The following is a 21,477-nucleotide window of genomic DNA, read 5'->3' on the forward strand; positions in this document are numbered from 1 at the left end:
ACTGGACCTAAAACAGCTCAACAGTTACGTACGGTTCCGTCATTTCCGCATGGAGTCCCTCCGGTCCATCATTGCATCCTTGGAGCAGGGAGAATACCTTGCCTCCATAGACATACAGGATGCGTATCTGCACATACCAATTGCTCCCGCCCACCAAAGGTTTCTCAGGTTTGCGGTCAACCAAAACCACTACCAGTTTGTCGCCCTTCCGTTCGGACTCGCCACGGCTCCAAGAACGTTCACCAAAGTCATGGCGGCCACCATGGACGTTCTGCACTCAAGAGGCATTCTAGTCATCCCGTACCTGGACGACCTCCTCATCAAGTCTCCCACTTTCAAAGACTGCGAGGTCAGTGTCTCAATCACAATAGACACACTGAGTCGCCTGGGATGGCTAGTCGACCTACAGAAATCGTCGACTATCCCAAGTCAGACTCTAACATTCCTGGGAATGTTATTCGACACCTCCAGGGGCCTGGTGCTCCTTCCCAAGGACAAGACACTGGCCATCCGTCTGGGAGTTCGTGCACTCCTTCGCAGTCCTCCTCGATCTCTCCGGTTTGCCATGAGAGTCCTCGGCCGGATGGCAGCAGCAATAGAGGCAGTGCCATTTGCCAAGTTTCACCTCAGGGTCCTTCAACTAGCCATACTCAGATCTTGGGACAGGAATCCCTTCTCCCTCGACAGGGAGTTGAGGTTGACGTCGTCAACCAGGACGTCCCTGCATTGGTGGCTCAAACCAACCTCGCTTACACGAGGGAAGCCCTTTCTCTCAGGACAATGGAAGATCCTGACTACCGATGCAAGCCTGACAGGCTGGGGGGCAGTGCACCTACATCACAGGGCACAAGGCAAGTGGTCACCGAGGGAAGTGACATTGCCCATCAATATTCTGGAAATCAGGGCCATCCTCTTGGCACTGAGAGCCTTTCATCACTTGCTTGCAGCCTCGCACATACGGATACAGTCGGACAATGCCACGGCTGTGGCATACGTGAACCACCAAGGCGGGACTCGCAGCGCCCAGGCGATGAGAGAAGTGGCGCATATTCTCCGCTGAGCGGAAGACACGAGGTCGGTACTTTCTGCGGTCCACATTCCGGGTGTAGAAAACTGGGAAGCCGACTTCCTCAGCAGGCAAGGAATGGACTCGGGGGAGTGGTCTCTCCATCCCGAGATTTTTTACCAGATCTGTCAACGCTGGGGAACCCGGAGGTGGACCTAATGGCATCCCATCTCAATAACAAGGTCCCCATTTTCATGGCCAGGACACACGACCCGCGGTCGCTCGGAGCGGATGCCCTGGTCCAGGACTGGTCCCAGTTCCGACTCCTGTACATTTTTCCACCCCTCCCCCTAATCTCCAGGGTCGTGAGGAAGATCAAGCAAGAGGGAGTTCCAACCATCCTCATCGCGCCAGACTGGCCCAGACGTACATGGTACGCCGACATCGTTCAACTTACAGCAGACGTCCCCTGGCGTCTACCCGACCGTCACGACCTTCTGTCTCGAGGTCCGTTCTTCCATCAGAATTCAGGGGCTCTCAATTTGACGGCATGGCCCTTGAAACCTGGATTCTAACCCAGGCAGGTTTTTCACCGGCAGTCATTTCAACTATGATCAGGGCAAGGAAGCCTGCCTCCGCCAAGATCTATTATCGTACCTGGAGAGCTTTCTTTTCTTGGTCCCACTCCCTTATTCCCTCCCGAAGGTACTAGGTTTTCTTCAATCGGGCCTAGACGCCAAGCTATCCTTAGGCTCGCTTAAGAGTCAGGTGTCGGCGCTTTCAGTCCTTTTTCAAAAGCGCATTGCTATTAAACCGCAAGTAAGGACTTTCATCCAGGGAGTTTCCCGATTGGTTCCTCCCTACAAACGTCCGCTGGATACGTGGGACCTCAATCTGGTCCTGACAGCATTGCAAGCTCCACCCTTCGAACCTCTTAGAGGAGTTCCACACTCCATTCTGTCTCAGAAAGTGGTTTTTCTAGTGGCGATCACCTCGTTGCGCAGAGTGTCGGAATTGTCAGCACTTTTCTGCAGACGGCCTTTCCTAGCCTTTCACCAGGACAAGGTGGTTCTCCGCACGGTACCATCCTTCCTTCCGAGGGTTGTGTCCAACTTTCACCTCAATGAGGAGATTTCACTGCCTTCCCTTTGCCCGGTTCCAGTTCATAGAGTGGAGAAGGCTCTGCATACGCTTGACCTCGTCAGAGCATTGCGGATTTACGTGTACAGGACTGCACCTTTCCGGAAGTCTGATTCCCTCTTCATTCTTCCAGAAGGTAGTCGCAAGGGACTGCCGCCTTCCAAGGCTACCCTTGCCAGGTGGATCAAGTCCACCATACATGAGGCCTACCGACTTAACAGTTCCCCTCTTCCGGCCGGTATCACGGCACACTCTACACGGGCAGTAGGGGCCTCCTGGGCCATTCGGCATCAGGCTTCGGCACAACAAGTGTGTAAGGCGGCCACTTGGACTAGCCTACACACGTTTACGAAACACTACAGTGTTCATACCCAGTCCTCAGCGGATGCGAGCCTGGGTAGACTGGTTCTGCAGGCGGCAGTGCCCCAAATTTAGGGACCTGCTAGCACATTATTCGTCCATTGCTTCCCACCCAGGGACTGCTTTGGGACGTACCATGGTTCTGTGTCCCCCAATGAGGCGACATAGTAAAGGAGATTTTTGTGTACTCACCGTAAGATCTCTTTCTCTTAGCCTCTAATTGGGGGACACAGCTCCCACCCTGTTGCCCTTATGGGCCGTTGTTTACGGTTGGGTTCTCATATTGTTCTTTGAGCTCGTACATAGTAGCCTTCTTACAGGCATGGTTATGTTATTTGGTTACGTTCCTCCTAATGCTTTTGCACAAAACTGGAGGAGGCTGACGCCGTCCAGGGGTGTATACTGCAGAGGAGGAGCCAAAGTTAATCTTTTTCAGATTATGCATAGTGTCGCCTCCTAGTGGACAGCAGCATAACACCCATGGTTCTGTGTCCCCCAATTAGAGGCTAAGAGAAAGAGATTTTACGGTGAGTACACAAAAATCTCCTTATTTGTGTCATTCTCTAAACTTTTGGCCATGACTATATACATTTTCTCATTCCCTTCATTGGGGGACAAAGGAGGCCATGGGTGTTTGTCTTAAAGGAGTTTTTGGGGAATAAACATGCACAGACGAGGTAGGTTTGTGTGTCCCAAGACGACAACCCCTGACCACCGTTAATTTAGGAGTATGTGTGTTTTGCATTTATAATAGCAGCATGAAAACCGTAAGAGAACAGACCAAGCAAAAAATGGTATGCACACCTAATAAAGCTATGAGAAATAGATGTATGAAAAAATGCTTTATTTGGAAAAACAGAACACAAAATTAAAACCAATTAAAACAAGACAATAAATGTCCCAATAACACACCCCTAAATCCAGATACCACATGTCACCTAAAATAGGTATAACAGTCCCCCTATACCAATATCAGATTGCTACAAGCAATGAGAGCCTGTCAAAATGAGCTGTGGACAAATGATGGTGAAAGTGCACATAAAAGATCCACAGATAAACTGGACTCTGTCCACTGCCAAATCATGCAGCAGGCAAAAGTGAAGAGCATAGAAGTGTAAAGGACAATAAGGCTGATGAGATATAGTGCTGAATATCACATACTCACTACCAGGGCCGGACTGGCCATTTGGCAATTCTGGCAAATGCCAGAAGGGCCTGTCTGGTCATGGGCTGCTTTGGCTGCTACATTGTTAACAGAAATGAAGTTCTCAAGACATCCATACTGTTAAGAGTTGTGACGGAGGACAGAGTCACCAAAAATCCATCACTTATCCCAGCAGGTCACAGGAATCAATAATATTGGTCTTGTACTAAATCTTGCTTTCCTCCATCCAGGGTAATATTAGTAATACATTTCATCTGGTGCTTGGGGACGGGAATAACATGGGCCTGTGTGATTTTAAATGCCAGGGCTGAATTTCAGTCTGAGTCCGTACCTGCTCACTACCTGTCCCAAACGTGAACCGAGCCCTGGAGGCCTGCCAGACCCAAGAGGGTGTGATAATAGCCACCACCCCAGTTCCTGTCAGGAAGATGAAAAAACAGGAAAATATGCCTGTAGAGAGCCAAAATTGGCTAAAGCGGCAGGGAGGACATGGAGCAGGGGTCTTGTTTAAATTGGTTTTCATTTTGTGTTCTGTTTTTCCAAATAAAGAATTTTTCATACATCTATTTCTCATAGATTTATTAGGTGTGCGTACCATTTTTTGCTTGGTCTGTTCTCTTACGGTTTTCATGGATTATCCCATGCAATGTTTTTGCACCCTTTCATACATTTATATTGATATGACATTTTGGCACACCCTATATTCTTTTATCCACTGTATAATAGCAGCAGACGTTAATAACATCCACACTTTTAGGCGATGTAGTGGGGGTTTTTTTAACGGATGAGGTATTCTTGTTTTACAGTTTCTGATTCCACTACTGATTGAGAAAATGGATTCTGATGTGCAGAGTGCTAAAGTGGATGCGTTGCAAACATTGGTGAGTAAGCAGGAGGGGGAAACAGAGATCACGGCTACAATGCTGCAATGTGTAAACTGCGCAATATAGAGTGCGCGGGGCTCTAATCTACGCAGTATATAGAGTGCACGGGGCTCTAATCTACGCAGTATATAGAGTGCACGGGGCTCTAAACTGCGCAGTATAGAGTACGCGGGGCTCTAAACGTACGCAGTATAGAGTGCGCGGGGCTCTAAACGTACGCAGTATAGAGTGCGCGGGGCTCTAAACGTACGCAGTATAGAGTGCGCGGGGCTCTAAACGTACGCAGTATAGAGTGCGCGGGGCTCTAAACGTACGCAGTATAGAGTGCGCGGGGCTCTAAACTGCGCAGTATAGAGTGCGCGGGGCTCTAAACGTGCGCAGTATGGAGTGCGCGGGGCGCTAAACGTACGCAGTATAGAGTGCGCGGGGCTCTAAACGTACGCAGTATAGAGTGCGCGGGGCTCTAAACGTGCGCAGTATAGAGTGCGCGGGGCTCTAAACGTGCGCAGTATAGAGTGCGCGGGGCTCTAAACGTGCGCAGTATAGAGTGCGCGGGGCTCTAAACGTGCGCAGTATAGAGTGCGCGGGGCTCTAAACGTGCGCAGTATAGAGTGCGTGGGGCTCTAAACGTGCGCAGTATAGAGTGCGCGGGGCTCTAAACGTGCGCAGTATAGAGTGCGCGGGGCTCTAAACGTGCGCAGTATAGAGTGCGCGGGGCTCTAAACGTGCGCAGTATAGAGTGCGCGGGGCTCTAAACGTGCGCAGTATAGAGTGCGCGGGGCTCTAAACGTGCGCAGTATAGAGTGCGCGGGGCTCTAAACGTGCGCAGTATAGAGTGCGCGGGGCTCTAAACGTGCGCAGTATAGAGTGCGCGGGGCTCTAAACGTGCGCAGTATAGAGTGCGCGGGGCTCTAAACGTGCGCAGTATAGAGTGCGCGGGGCTCTAAACGTGCGCAGTATAGAGTGCGCGGGGCTCTAAACGTGCGCAGTATAGAGTGCGCGGGGCTCTAAACGTGCGCAGTATAGAGTGCGCGGGGCTCTAAACGTGCGCAGTATAGAGTGCGCGGGGCTCTAAACGTGCGCAGTATAGAGTGCGCGGGGCTCTAAACGTGCGCAGTATAGAGTGCGCGGGGCTCTAAACGTGCGCAGTATAGAGTGCGCGGGGCTCTAAACGTGCGCCGTATAGAGTGCGCGGGGCTCTAAACGTGCGCCGTATAGAGTGCGCGGGGCTCTAAACGTGCGCCGTATAGAGTGCGCGGGGCTCTAAACGTGCGCCGTATAGAGTGCGCGGGGCTCCACAGGCATATCGCTGCTTTTATTAGTTGTATTGCTTTCTTGTGCCTGTGCTAGTCTTCACTTGTCATTCTGGCATTCAGTTCACGGAGCAGAAAACTCCAGATGGAAAGTGATCGAGCACTGAAGGTGATAACTGCAAAATTTTAATGGTAAAATGGATTTAAAAAATAAAAATAAATAGTAGCCAGCAGTTCATGCAATAACATATATGTGACTGTGTATAGACACTCAGACCCGCGCTTATCTTCATGAATTTGCTTTTGATTAGTCGGCAGCGTGTGCGGTGTGCGAGCAGAAAGACCTGAAGGAGTTTCTGTCTGGGCTGTGGTCCTCCATCCGTAGAGAGGTTTGTCGTCTTTTTATATAATGTTTTTATGTAATGTGTTATAATATATTTATTATAACGTATATATTTATATTATTTCTCCTTATTCATGACGTATATTCCTGCTTCACATCGTAGCTGTTTAAAGAAAACCTTTCAACAAATTTCTGAAGCTGTGGAAGTATTAGCAATCAAAGTACTTGGCACTAGCAGTTTAAAAAAAAAACAAAAAAAAAAACGATGCACAAGTGGACATTATTCCTATTACTCTGTCGCCTAATTGGGGGACACAGAACCGTGGGTGTTATGCTGCTGTCCACTAGGAGGCGACACTATGCATAATCTGAAAAAGATTAACTTTGGCTCCTCCTCTGCAGTATACACCCCTGGACGGCGTCAGCCTTCTCCAGTTTTTGCTTAGTGTCGCAAGGAGGCACACCTAAGATTTTTTTCTCTCTTCCGTTTTTTTCCTTAATTTTTTTCAACAGATTACAGATGAAGAAAAGCGGGTCTCCAGTGAGACTCCCGGCACGGCTCCCTCCTCGGTCCCCTATTAAGGGGTACCCGGTTGAGGACGAGATGGCTCTTCCCCATGTCGCTCCTTCCCCAGTCCCTCGGGTACTGGTTTGAAGTCGAGGCCCCCCCCTCCTTCCCCAGTTCCTTGGGCTCTGGGTTGAGGTCGAGGGTAGGACGAAGCCACCTGACGGTGACAGCAGCACCCTCCCTAATCCCCCTCTGGGGGCATTAGGTTGAGACACCGCAGATAGGGCCTGTACCAGGCACCATTCGGCCACTTACATGTCCGGGGACCCCAGACCAGCTGCGGGCTCCAGTTTGGACCGGGGGAGGTGAAGGCAGGCATGGCACTTGTCAGAGACAGGGCTCCCTGCGCCCCTGTCTCTGCGGCAGCACCAGCTGCATAGCGCCTCAAAGGGACCCCCCACAGGGCCCAGGTGGCGCTCATGTCCCCACCGATAGCCTACCGGGGGGGTCTGGTTGGAATCCGACCCTCCCCCGGACAACCGCGCCATCCTGGAGCCCTTCTGGGCATGAGCTATCAAATTTAGGCCGCGGCTTCGGCCTAGCCGAAGTCGCCCGCCCCCCCGGATGACAAAAAATTACACTGCAGTGTCATAGAAGGGGCGGATCGAGACAGGAAGGGGGCGCTTTTACTTAGCTCCGCGCGCCCTTTTCAGCTCTCCGCCCCCTTCCCCCTCCACCTCAGAATCCGGTGCCCATCTTGCTGCACTTGATGAAACTGAAGGCAGCACAGCGGTCTCTGGGGGGTACAGGACGTGGGATTTATCAGCGCTGGACCTAGGGGGAGCACTGGTGGGGAAAGATCACAGCTGGGTTCTTTGTACTCAGCTGTGAGTTCCTGTAACCTATAACGCTCCCCTACTCCTCCTTTCCTCTGCGTAGATACCCCTGTAGGGCCTCTGCAAATAGGTACGATGTCGGGCTCAAGGAAAAGGACCAGGCAAGACTGCTTTTACGCAGTCTGCACAGCCTGCAAGGCCACTCTCCCCAGCGGCAGCACTTACCCGCACTGCCGGGACTGTACCCAAAAAACAGGATCAGAACCCCAAGAAGTCCCTACCAACGCTTCTGTGGCCGCTACTGCGCCGGAATGGGCGACTCAGATGTCGCAGTCTATGACAAAAGTCCATAGATAACCTGACCTCCACACTACTGCAGGCTCTGCAGGGTCATGTTTGGGCTATGAACGTTACCCAGCAAAGGGACGTCTGGTATCAGGAGCAGACCGCTTCCGACAGTTCGAGACGTAAGCGGACCCACAGGTCGCGTTCATCTGCGTCCTCACATAGCACTAGGTCGTCCCCCTCCAGGGAGAGGCACAGTGGCCTCAGGTCACCGAGGCCGTCCCCTGATAGAGAAAGACAATGCGGATCTCCACAACGATCCCAGACCACAGAACACCTCCGCCCTAGTTCGCCCGCTAGGGAGCTCCTTAGCGATGCGCAAGACTCAGAGGGCATATGTGACTCCAACTCGGATAAAGAAACAGAACGCGCTGCTCCCTTGTCCCCCTAGCAATACTGCGCTAGTTGAGGATATAATCTCTTCCATTCTTTGGATGCTGGACATTTCTGATCCAACCCCTGAAGTACCAGAACACAAGATTTCCTTTGAAAGTGTTCAGAAACCATCTAAGGTCTTTCCTAATCACCCGGAATTTCAAAAAATACTTTCTAAGCATTTTTCGCAGCCTGAGAAAGAATTCACCAATCGCAAATACTTGGAGGCAAAGTACCCCTTCCCACAGAAGGACATTAAGGATTGGACAGATCCGCCTGAAGTGGATCCTCCAGTCTCTAGGCTGGCAGCACAAACTCTTCTCTCGCTGCCGGACAGCTCAACCCTCAAGGACGCAGCAGACAGACAGGTAGAACTCATGGCTCGCTCAATCTTCGAGGCGGCAGGTGCCTCTCTGGCTCCCGCATTTGCTTCAGTTTGGGCAGCCAAGGCCATTATGGCCTGGGCTGATCTATTACAACAGGGCCTCCAAGCTTCAAATCCTCAGCTGGCGGACCAGGCGGTGCAAATTGCATTAGTGGCAGATTACATGGTCCATGCAGCGTTGGATTCTGCAAGAGGGGTAGCGGGAATAGCATCAAATGCCATCACAATCCGGCGTATTCTCTGGCTAAGAGAATGGAAGGCGGATGCGGCCTCAAAAAAGTCCCTAACAAATCTCCCGTACTTCAGTGGCCGTCTTTTCGGTGAAAAGCTGGATACAATGATATCCAATGCTACCAGGGGTAAAAGTACTTCCCTCCCTCAGCTAAAACCAAAACGCACGTTTAAAAGACGTAATCAATCTCGTTTCCGATCCTTTCGGAATTCTTCAGGCTGGTCCGTCTCGCGCCCGGCACAAAATCGGAACCGTTCCCCTCGCAGGGACAACACACGGGCGTCACAGAGGCCGGACAGAAACTGGCAGTCAAAGGCAAGCCAGGCAAAATCCAAGGGAGGAAAAGCTCAAACTTTTCCTTCATCATGACTCATGCCCTCCGGAAAACACTCCACTTGTAGGCGGACGACTGCTTCTCTTTCAGCAGGTCTGGCTGCCTATTACAGAAGACAGGTGGGTCAAGGAAATAGTGTCTTCAGGATACAAGATTGAGTTTACTACCAGCCCACCGCACAAGTTTTTTTTTCTCTGTCCCTCCAAAACCTCCACTCAAAGCTCGAGCCTTCCATCAAGCGGTTTCATCCCTCCTGCAAGCAGGAGTTATAATACCGGTTCCAGCAGACGAGCGCTTCCGAGGATTCTGTTCCAACCTGTTCATGGTGCCAAAGAAGGGAGGCAGCGTCCGACCCATACTAGACCTCAAGCAACTCAACAAGTATGTTCGAGTTCGTCACTTTCGCATGGAATCCCTCTGGTCAATCGTTGCGTCCATGGAGAAAGGAGAATATCTCGCCTCCATAGACATACAGGACGCATACCTGCATATACTGATTGCTCCCTCCCATCAGAGATTTCTCAGATTCGCAATCAACCAAGACCATTACCAGTTTGTGGCCCTCCCGTTCGGTCTCGCCACGGCTCCCAGAACATTTACAAAGGTCATGGCAGCTACCATGGACGTTCTGCACTCCAGAGGCATAGTAGTCGTTCCATACCTGGACGACCTTCTCATCAGGGCCCCCACCTTCAAGGACTGCGAGGTCAACGTCTCAATCACGATCGACACTGAGTCGCCAGGGATGGTTTGTCAATTTACAGAAGTCCTTGACTACCCAGAGTCAGTCTCTGACCTACCTGGGGATGCTATTCGACACCTCCAGGGGTCTGGTGATCCTCCCCAGGGACAAGGCACTGGCCCTCCGTTTGGGAGTTCACACTCTCCTCCGCAGGTTTCCCTGATCTCTCCGGTATACCATGAGGGTACTGGGCAGGATGGCAGCGGCAATGGAGGTGGTACCATTTGCCCAGTTTCACCTCAGACCCCTTCAACTGGCCATCCTCAAGTCCTGGGACAGGAATCCGTTCTCCCTCAACAGGGAGTTCCGGTTATCAGCGAAAACCAGGAGGTCCCCTGCACTGGTGGCTCCAACCAACCTCGCTTGCAAGGGGAAAATCCTTTCTCTCCGGTCACTGGAAGGTTTTGACCACTGACGCAAGCCTTACGGGTTGGGGCGCGGTACACCTACATCACAGAGCGCAAGGCAAATGGTCACCAATGGAAGTGACCATGCCCATCAACATCCTGGAAATTCGGGCCATCTTCCTGGCATTGAAAGCCTTCCATCACTTGCTAGCAGACTCTCATATCAGAGTGCAGTCGGACAATGCCACGGCGGTGGCATACGTGAACCATCAAGGCGGCACCCGCAGCATCCAGGCGATGAACGAAGTAACACGTATCCTACACTGAGCGGAGGATGCAAGGTCGGTACTCTCTGCGGTCCACATTCCGGGTGTGGACAACTGGGAAGCCGACTATCTCAGCCATCAAGGAATGGACTCGGGGGAGTGGTCTCTCCATCCTGAAGTTTTCCGTCAGATCTGCCATCGTTGGGGGACCCCAGACGTGGATCTGATGGCATCCCATCTCAATGCCAAGGTTCCCAATTTCATGGCCAGGACGCGCGATCCGCGGTCGCTTGGAGCAGATGCCCTGGTTCAGGACTGGACCCAGTTCCAGCTTCTGTACATTTTTCCACCCCTCTCCCTGATTTCCAGAGTCCTGAGGAAGATCAAACAAAAGGGTGTTCCCACCATCCTGATCGCTCCAGACTGGCCCAGGCGTACATGGTACGTCGACGTCGTGCAACTCACAGCAGATGCTCCCTGGCGTCTCCCCACACGTCCCGACCTTCTGTCACAAGGCCCGTTCTTCCACCAGAACTCAGGGGCTCTCAATTTGACGGCGTGGCCATTGAGACCTGGGTTTTGACCCAAGCAGGTTTTTCACCGGACGTTGTTAAAACCAGAGCTCGAAAGCCAACTTCAGCCAAGATTTACTATCGTAAATGGAAGGCTTTCTTCACATGGTGCGAATCTCGTGGGCACATCCCATTCCGCTACTCTCTTCCAAAGGTCCTCGGTTTCCCAGTCAGGTCTGGACGCCGGGCTATCCCTGGGCTCGCTTAAGAGCCAGGTGTCAGCGCTTTCAGTGCTCTTTCAGAGGCGTATTGCTATCAAGCCGCAAGTGAAGACTTTTCTCCAAGGGGTTTCCCGATTGGTGCCCCCCTACAAACATCCGTTGGAGACGTGGGACCTCAACCTGGTCTTGACAGCACTACAGACACCTCCTTTTGAACCCCTTAAGGAGGTCTCACTCCGCTTTCTATCACAGAAAGTGTTTTTCCTGGTGGCAATCACCTCGCTACGCAGGGTGTCTGAACTTTCAGCTGTTTCCTGCAGACAACCCTTCCTGGTTTTTCATCAGGACAAGGTGGTTCTCCGTACAGTGCCATCCTTCCTTCCGAAGGTTGTGTCCACCTTCCACCTCAATGAGGAAATCTCACTACCATCTCTTTTCCCGGTTCCCGTTCATAGAGTGGGGAAGGCTCTGCATACGCTTGACCTTGTCAGGGCATTGCGTATTTACGTGTCTAGGACTGCTCCCTTCCGGAAGTCTGATTCCCTTTTCCTTCTTCCAGAAGGCGTTCGCAAGGGCCTACCGGCTTCCAAAGCCACCCTTGCTAGGTGGATCAAGTCCACCATTCAAGAGGCTTACCGCCTTAACAATTCTCCTCTTCCGGCCAGTATCACGGCACACTCTACGCGGGCGGTAGGGGCCTCTTGGGCCATTCGGCATCAAGCCTCGGCACATCAAGTGTGTAAGGCAGCCACTTGGACTAGCCTGCACACATTTACAAAACACTACAGAGTGCATACCCAGTCCTCAGCGGATGCGAACCTGGGTAGACGCGTCCTGCAGGCGGCAGTAACCCAAATTTAGGGAACTGTCAGTACAATATTCGTCCACTGCTTCCCACCCAGGGACTGCTTTGGGACGTCCCACGGTTCTGTGTCCCCCAATTAGGCGACAGAGTAAAGGAGATTTTTGTGTACTCAACGTAAAATCTTTCTCTTAGCCTTTTATTGGGGGACACAGCTCCCACCCTGTTGCCCTTGCGGGCCGTTGTTACGGTTGGGTTCTCATATTGTTTGAGCTGGGTTCTCATATTCTTTGAGCTCGTTTATAGTAGCCTTCTTACAGGCATGGTTATGTTTCTGGTATATTCCTCCTAATGCTTTTGCACAAAACTGGAGAAGGCTGACGCCGTCCAGGGGTGTATACTGCAGAGGAGGAGCCAAAGTTAATCTTTTTCAGATTATGCATAGTGTTGCCTCCTAGTGGACAGCAGCATAACACCCATGGTTCTGTGTCCCCCAATTAGAGGCTAAGAGAGAGAGATTTTACGGTGAGTACACAAAAATCTCCTTTTCTGACGCTTATGTAATGTATGTGTGTGTATGTGTGTATATATATATATATTTTGTGTGTGTATATATGTGTGTGTGTGTGTGTGTGTGTATATATATATATATATATATATATATATATATACACACACACACACTGTGTTCCAAATTATTATGCAAATGATATTTTTCTATGATTTTCCTAAATAGTCAGTACAAATGACAGTCAGTCTAATAAAAGTCATCACCAGTTAGAGTATACATAGAATTTTATTGAAGAAACCTCCCAATGATAACAGTATAATCTCCAAAATGAATAAAAACTCAAATTGCACTGTTCCAAATTATTAGGCACATTAGAATTTCTAAACATTTGATCTGTTTTAAAGAACTGAAAATGCTCATTTGTGGAATTTGCAGCATTAGGAGGTCACATTCACTGAACAAAAAAGCTATTTAACTCCAAAACATCCTAACAGGCCAAGTTACATGCTATCATAGGAACCCTTCTGTGACATCACCTTCACAATTCTTTCATCCATTGAACTTGGGAGTTTTTGGAGAGTTTCTGCTTGTATTTCTTTGCATGAAGTCGGAATAGCCCCCCAGAGTTGCTGTTTTGATGTGAACTGCCTTCCACCCTCATAGATCTTTTGCTTGATGATACACCAAAGGTTCTCTACAGCAGTGGTCCCCAACCTTTTTTGCACCAGGGACCGGTTTCAAGCAAGACCATTCTTCCATGGCCCGGCAGGGCGGGGATGGAGGTGTGGCAGGGGCGGGGCTTTGGTCATAAGGGGGCGGGGCTATGGACGCGGTTGTAGTGTAGCAGTGCATACTTATAATTAAATAACATTTATAATGTGACTCAACTCACCATAGGTTTTGAATAAGTGCTCCATCACTCCCTTCTCCCCATCATTTCCTTCACCCCATCACTTCCCTCTCCCCATCATTGCCTTCACCCCATCACTGCCATCTCTTCATCATTGCCTTCACCCCATCACTGCTGTCTCCCCATCATTGCCTTCACCCCATCACTGCCTTCACCCCATCACTCCCTTCTCCCCATCATTGCCTTCACCCCATCACTCCCCTCTCCCCATCATTGCCTTCACCCCATCACTGCTGTCTCTCCATCATTGCCTTCACCCCATCACTCCCCTCTCCCCATCTTTGCCTTCACCCCATCACTCCCTTCTCTCCATCATTGCCTTCTCCCCATCATTGCCATCTCTCCATCATTGCCTTCACCCCATCACTCCCTTCTCTCCATCATTGCCTTCTCCCCATCACTGCCATCTCTCCATCATTGCCTTCTCCCCATCACTGCCATCTCTCCATCATTGCCTTCACCCCATCAGTCCCCTCTCCCCATCATTGCCTTCACCCCATCACTCCCCTCTCCCCATCATTGCCTTCACCCCATCACTCCCCTCTCCCCATCATTGCCTTCACCCCATCACTCCCCTCTCCCCATCATTGCCTTCACCCCATCATTGCCTTCACCCCATCACTCCCCTCTCCCCATCATTGCCTTCACCCCATCACTGCCGTCTCTCCATCACTCCCCCCATGGCCTTCTCCTCATGTCCCCATCTCCTCCAGGGCCAGGCTACACAAACACAGACCAACGCACGCACGCACGCACGCGCACACACACACACACACACACACATTATATATACACACACACCACCTCTCTCCTCTCACCTGCCCGCCGCCCACGCTTCCTCGCTCTGACACAGCAGCGGCCGCGCTCTCCTCTCTGTCAGTCAGAGACAGGAAGCGCGGGCGGCGGGCAGGAAGCTGGACGCCGGGTCCTTGCAGCTCCGCTCCTGCTATTCCCTCTTGCAGGCAGCGGAGCTGCTTGATCGCTCCCTGGCCGCCGCTAAGAACTGCTGCGCGCCGCCCCAGCCCCCGCTACGCCACTGACCGGCACTGGCTCCCCTTGTGTCCGCGGACCGGCAAGGGCACTGCAGTGGCCCGGTGCTGGGCCGCGGACCGGCGGTTGGGGACCCCTGCTCTACAGGGTTGAGGTCAGGGGAAGATGGTGGCCACACCATGAGTTTATCTCCTTTTATGACTATAGCAGTCAATGACTCAGAGGTATTCTTTGCAGCATGAGATGGTGCATTGTCATGCATGAAGAGGATTTTGCTCCTGAAGGCACATTTCTGCTTTTTATACCATGGAAGACAGCTGTCAGTCAGAAACTCTATATACAGTACTTTGCAGTGGTCATTTTCACACCTTCAGGAACCTTAAAGGGCCCCATCAGCTGTTTCCCCATGATTCCGGCCCAAAACATGACTCCTCCTCCTCCTTGCTGAAGTCGCAGCCTTGTTGGGACATAGTGGCCATCCACCAACCATCCATATGGACCATCCAGGGTTGCTCGACACTCATCAGTAAACAAGACTGTATGAAAAATAGTCTTCATGTATGTCTGGACCCACTGCTACCATTTCTGCTTGTGAACACTTTTTAGGGGTGGCCGAATAGTAGGTTTATGCACCACAGCAAGCCTTTGAATGATCCTACACCATGAGGTTCGAGGGACTCCAGAGGCACCAACAGCTTTAAATATCTGTTTGCTGGTTTGTAATGGCTTTTTAGCAGCCACTCTCTTAATCCAATGAACTTGCCTGGCAGAAACCTTCCTCATTCTGCCTTTATCAGCACAAACATGTCTGTGCTCAGAATCAACCACAAATCTCTTAACAGTACGATGGTCACGTTTAAATTTTTGGGAAATATCTAATGTTTTCATCTCTTGACCAAGGCATTGCACTATTTGATGCTTTTCAGCAGCAGAGAGGTCCTTTTTCTTTCCTAAATTCCTTGAAACCTGTGCCCTGCTTAATAATGTGGAACATCATTCTTAAGTAGTTTTACTTTAATTGGGCTCACCTGGTAAACTAATTATCACAGGCATTTGAGATTGATTTCAGTGATCCAAAGAGCCCTGATACACAATACCATCTATGAGTTTATTTGAAAAACAAAAAATTACATCTTTATGACACTTAAATCCAATTTGCATAATAATTTGGAACGCAGTGTATGTGTGTGTATGTATGTGTGTATATATATATATATATATATATATATATATATATATATATATATATATATATATATACTGTATATATTTTCTGCCATAAAGAAATTAAAAAAAAAAAGAACAATAGTTGCTATTTTTTGTTTTTTCTGCTTACCCCCAAAATGTAATAATGCAGAGCGATCAACACATTATGTGGACCCCAAAATGGTATCAATAAAAATTACAACTCAGTATGGGGGGTGGGGGGGGTGGAAGGCTTTTGTACAGCATCATTGATCGTTAAATAGTTACAGGTGTTGGAAAATAGCGACACAAGCCACATATGATTTTTAAAAAGTTTAAAATTATTTTTTTAAGCCCCTAAAATAAAAAAAAGTTGTCTATTAGTTGTAGAAATGTATAATTGTAATGGTACTGACACGAAAAATTGTTTCCAGGTCATTTTCACCGTACAGTGGACACTGTATAAGCAATCCTCCACTTAAAAAAATAGAGGGATTTTTGGTACTCACCGTAAAATCTCTTTTTTGGAGCCTTCTTTGGGGGACACAGGTAACTATGGGTGTATGCTGCTTTCCCTTGGAGGCTAACACTAGGCGAAAAAAAAGAAAATAGCTCCTCCTCAGTAGTATACACCCACCGACAGGCACCAAGTACCTCAGTTAGTGTTAAAGCAGTAGGAAAAGCAACTAAAAACTCAACATATGTACCAACCCAACAACAAACAATTAGGGAGGGTGCTGTGTCCCCCCATGAAGGCTCCAAGAAAGAGATTTTACGGTGAGTACCAAAAATCCCTCTCTCTTTATCGCTTCATTGGGGACACAGGTAACTATGGGACGTCCCAAAGCAGTCCCAAGGGTGGGAAACAATGCAAAAAAAACAAACTCGGGTCAGCTGTTGTGTAACCTCCGCCTGCAGCACCTTCCTTCCTAGACCTGCATCAGACGAGGCATGGGCATAAACCCTGTAGATCCTCGCAAAAGTGTGCAAAGAAGATCAGGTTGCAGTCTTAGGCCTGTTTCACACTTCCGTTTTTGTGTCCGCCAAACGGATCCGTTTCCGTTTTTTTAACGGAAACTGATGCAAACGGATCCGTTTAAAAAAAAACGGATCCGTTTTTTTGACGGATCCGCGGTAACCACTAATGGAAGTCTATGGGACAAAAAAAACGGATCCTGCAAAAAAATGGCGGATCCGTTTTTTTACGGAAACCAACGGATTTTGACGGATTTGAAAAAACGGAAGTGTGAAACAGGCCTTACAAATCTGTAAACCTGAAGCATGGTGACATATTGTCCAGGAAGCTCCCACCGCCCAGGTGGAATGAGCCTTTACCCCTGGAGGAGGCTGTTTGTCCTAAATGCGGTTTGCCTCCATTATTGCCAAACGAATCCAACGGGCAACGGTGGATTTGGAAGCTGGAAGCCCCTTAGGGTAAGTGCCCACATTGCGGAATCCGCACAAAGAATTGACATGCTGCGGATTTAAAACCGCAGCAAATCCGCAGCATGTGCACTGCGTTTTTTTGTTATCATAGAATTTAAATCAGATGATTTTTATTTAAAAATTGTCAGCATGAAACTTTGACAATACATTTAAACTTTAGCATATAATATAAACCATGTTCAACCTGACAGGCGATATAACTGTACTTACATCCTAAATCCCCTACCCTCCCCCCATCCACCCTACTCCCATCCCTTTAAATCATTGCACTTATCACACACCATGTCACATTTTGAATCTTTTTTCGAGACAGCCACTTAAGATCCCTGTTTAAAGTACCAACACAGAGGGTCAAGGGCACGTAGGTAGACGCATTCTTTCTCTCATAAGAGCCTCCGAAGCCAGGCCTGGGTGCTCCATCCAGCCACCCCACACATTCTCAAACTGCATGTGTTGACCTCTTCGCATATATCTTCTGTTCCATCAAAACAATAAAGTTAACCTTATTAATCCGTTCCGGTCTAACTGGCGGTTTGTCATCTAACCAGTGGGCCGCAATGAGCTTTCTGGAAGCATATAGGATTCTGGCTATGGTCAGCTTCCCCCACTCATCAACTGCAATATCCTCCATGCATCCCAATACACACGTCAGCGGGTTTCCATAGAATTTAAAGGTACTGTACAATGCAGTCAAATCTGCTGCAGATCCGCAGGGCCAAAAACTCTGCGGATCCGCAGCAGAATCCGCAACGTGTGCACATAGCCTTACGACGACCTTCAGAGATAACAAATAGGGCATCAGAGTTGCAAAAGGAAGCAGTCCTTGAGAGTTGGACTCGGATAGCTCTGACCAGATCCAACTTGTGGAGGGACTTTTCCAGGGGATGAACAAGTTCTTCGTTAATGTGGAATGAAGAAACCACCTTAGGCAAGAAGGAAGGAACAGCTTTGAGAACTACCCTGTCCTGATGAAGAATCAGAAATGGAGGACGGCAGGACAATTCCGCCAACTCAGAAACTCTCCTGATGGATGTAATGGCAACTAAGAAGGCAACTTTCCATGATGGGAGAGAAAAGGAAATGTCATGAATATGCTCAAAAGGAGCACGCTGGAGTGCGCCAAGAACAAGGTTAAGATCCCAGAGAACGTCCATGAGCATGTTCACCAGCTCTGCGTACCAGACCCGTCTTGACCAGTCTGGAGCTATCAGGATTATGGGAATCCCTTCTGCCTTTATCTTTTTCATGACTCTCGGAATCAAGGGGAGATGCGGAAAGAGATAAGGCAGCTGGAATTGGGACCACGGGATCACTAGGGCATCGCAACCGATGTCCAGGGGATCCCGGGACCTGGCTGCAAATTAAAGAACCTTGTGGTTCATCCGAGATGCCATCAAGTCGACGTTCGGCGTGCTCGATCTCTGGAGTATTTGGTTGAAAACGGCGCGAATGAAAGACCATTCGCCTGATGCGAGACTCTGACGACTCAGAAAATAGGCTGCCCAATTTTCCACACACGGAATGTGTACAACTGATAAGTCAGAAACATGAAGCTATACCCATCTCAGAATCCTTGTTACCTCTGCCATCACCTGTTTGCTGTGAGCCCCTCCTTGATGGTTTATGTAAGCCAAGGCCGTGGCGTTGTCCGATTGTATACAGACCAACTGGCCTGCGAGAAGGGACTGCCAGTGGTGAAGGGCAAGAAAAATTGCCCTGATCTCCAAGAGATTGATGGGGAGAGTGGCTTCTTGGGTATTCCAGCGACCCTGTGCTGTGTGGTGAAGAAAGACTGCTCCCCAACCGAGGAGACTGGGGGAGAGGAAGAAAGGACTTCCCTCGTAGGACTGACGCTGATAGCATCCACCAGGTCAGGGACTGTCTCACCTTGGGAGGCAGTAGAATAGGCCGGTCAAGGGAAGCAGCCCACTTGTCCCAAGCAGACAAGATGGCCAGCTGAAGGGAGCGGGTGTGGAACTGGGCAAAGGGTACTGTCTCCAAGGTGGCAATCGGCTTCCCCAGAACTCTTATGGAGGACCGTAGTGGGAGAGGAGCTGGTCGCTTTTAGAGTGCGAATCCCTGACAGAGGGATAAAAGCTTCTCCTTTGGAAGGAATATACGATCTTTGATTGTGTCGAATCTCACACCCAGAAACACCATGTGCTGAGCTGGAGTCAGGGAGGACTTCTCTCTGGCCCGTCTCAGATATATTGTCAACAGTGTCCAAGGTGGTCACAGTCTCGGCGGGTCGGCCCCTTGATCAAAAGATTGCCCAAGTAAGGGATTATGAGTATCCCCTTGGAGCAAAGGATGGCCATGACCGCTGCCATAACCTTCGTGAATACTCTGGGAACAGAGGCCACGCCGAAGGGAAGAGCCATGAACAGATAGTAATCCTCCTGGATCGCAAACCGTAGGAATCTCTGATGCTGAACACAAACAGGAATGTGAAGATAGGCATCCTGAATGTCTACAGAGCAAAGAAATTCTCCTGGCTCTATGGAGGCGATTACCGAACTTAGAGACTCCATCTTTGAGACATGTTCCGTATCAGACAGACTCAGACTGGGAATCTGCATCTGACCCAAAAGCCGCCCCCGAGGAGGGGGCATGGGGAGAGAAGGGCATCCTAGATGATGCAGAGGGACCCGGGGAGCTGGATGAGAAGCTGGAACGAGTCCAATTCTTTTGCTTTGTACCCGATCTGTCCCTGCAAAAGTCATGGTCAGGTGCGTGCGAATCCACCGTGAGAGGCGTTGGAAGCACTGGTGGCGGCAGACAAATGTGGAAGATGTCCCAGGACCTGGACCAGGGACTGTGATACTTTTGTCAGGTCATAGACCAACTGTAACATGGCAACAGCCCACTCCGGAGGGAGGGGTGTGTTCTCATCCCGGGCGTTAGGGGACTCCTGTGGGGCAGACATGGTGGAAGGTGTGCAGGATAGGCAGAACGGGGAAGGAAGAAGAAATATAGCCGTCGTGCCCCATACCAGTAATGCAATGGCCGTCACTATGCAGGGCTTTCTATTATTGCCGCCCTGCTACCCGGACCTGTCACACTACAGGGAAGGAATCATACATACCTGCAAGGTGAGCCTCTGTCCTCTTCGTCGATGAGGATGTCATCAGGAGCCCCCGGGTGGACGGGGGTCACTGGTATGGTAAATCCTCCTTCCAGCACCGTTTCCAGACGGTGCGGAAGACTGAGTCAACCCCTTACAAGAAGGGGGGAGGCCACCGTTGGTGACAGTCTTCTCTCAGCCCTCTCCAAGGAGAGGGGTGAGGTGGAGAAAAGGCAAAGGACCGGCCACCGGGAATCACCTTGAAGCACCCCTAAGGGTCCTGCCTTGCCTGCCGATAGTGAGTGATGTGGGTGACACCACACTGCTCGCTCGGTCGCATGAATGAGAGAAAACAAGGTGAAAAATTACACCCTGTTACCCTAAGGAAGAAGAACCTGAAAATCAAAGGAGAAAAAGATTAATAAAACACAACAGGTGACCTTAAAAGGAAAAAACTGCGGATCTGGGATCAGATCCAGGTCCGCCTCCTACAGACACTAAGCTTAAACTGGGGTATTTGGTGCCTGTCGGTGGGTGTATACTGCAGAGGAGGAGCTATTTCCCTTTTTTTGCATAGTGTCAGCCTCCTAGCGACAGCAGCATACACCCATGATTACCTGTGTCCCCCAATGAAGCGATAAAGAAATTTAGTTTTTTTTTCTATTTTTAGTAAATTATATGGTAAAATTAGTGCTGTCGTTTTAATATGGTAAAATTTAAAACTGCAATTCATTCCGCAAAAATCAGGTTATATCGGTGGTGAAGAAAAAAAAGTCATGGCTTTTGGCCGAAGTGGAGGGAAATGGCATATAAATATAAAAATGAAAATTGGCTGTGACATTAAGGGTTTAAATGATCGGTGATATAATGTATTCCGGATAACGGTTTGATGTTCTCTCTCAGGTATTTCAGACGGCGAGTGACAAAGTAGAAGCTGCCGGCCTGGCCGCCCTCCATGCTCTGTCCGCGTGTCTGTCCCACTCCGTCCTAGGTCCGGACTCGGAAGACTTATTAGACAGTTTCCTCGCTAATATCCTACAGGGTAAGACCCCCGGACCCTGTGAGCGGTGTAATCTACATTTACCCTGTGCACTAATAATATTACTGTTTTTTTTCTCAGACTGCAAACATCATCTGTGTGAGCCAGATATGAAGCTGGTGTGGCCCAGCGCTAAACTGCTGCAGGCCGCCGCTGGCGCCTCCTCCCGGGCGTGTCTGAAAGTGACCGCTAATGTCCTGCCTCTGCTTCTGGACCAGTATAACCAGCATGCACAGGTATGGCGACCGTTAAAGGGGTTGTCCACTGCTTTTACCT

The 21,477-nt window shown here is 49.8% G+C and overlaps 1 protein-coding gene across 2 annotated transcripts in view; it reads left to right on the plus strand.

Annotated features, from left to right (window-relative positions):
* The window catches only part of MMS19 (MMS19 homolog, cytosolic iron-sulfur assembly component), a 135,136-nt gene that overhangs the window by 33,777 nt on the left and 79,882 nt on the right, over positions 1–21,477 (plus strand). For both annotated transcript variants that reach the window (XM_073552857.1, XM_073552858.1), the window contains exons 10-13: positions 4,478–4,552; positions 6,120–6,197; positions 21,066–21,204; positions 21,283–21,437. In XM_073552857.1, the coding sequence (XP_073408958.1) occupies positions 4,478–4,552; positions 6,120–6,197; positions 21,066–21,204; positions 21,283–21,437 (447 nt within the window). The remainder of the gene's footprint in view (positions 1–4,477; positions 4,553–6,119; positions 6,198–21,065; positions 21,205–21,282; positions 21,438–21,477) is intronic.

Source organism: Dendrobates tinctorius, unplaced genomic scaffold, assembly GCF_039654945.1.
Source record: "Dendrobates tinctorius isolate UK_male_01 unplaced genomic scaffold, ASM3965494v1 ptg000196l, whole genome shotgun sequence".
In the NCBI taxonomy this organism is placed as follows: domain Eukaryota; kingdom Metazoa; phylum Chordata; class Amphibia; order Anura; family Dendrobatidae; genus Dendrobates; species Dendrobates tinctorius.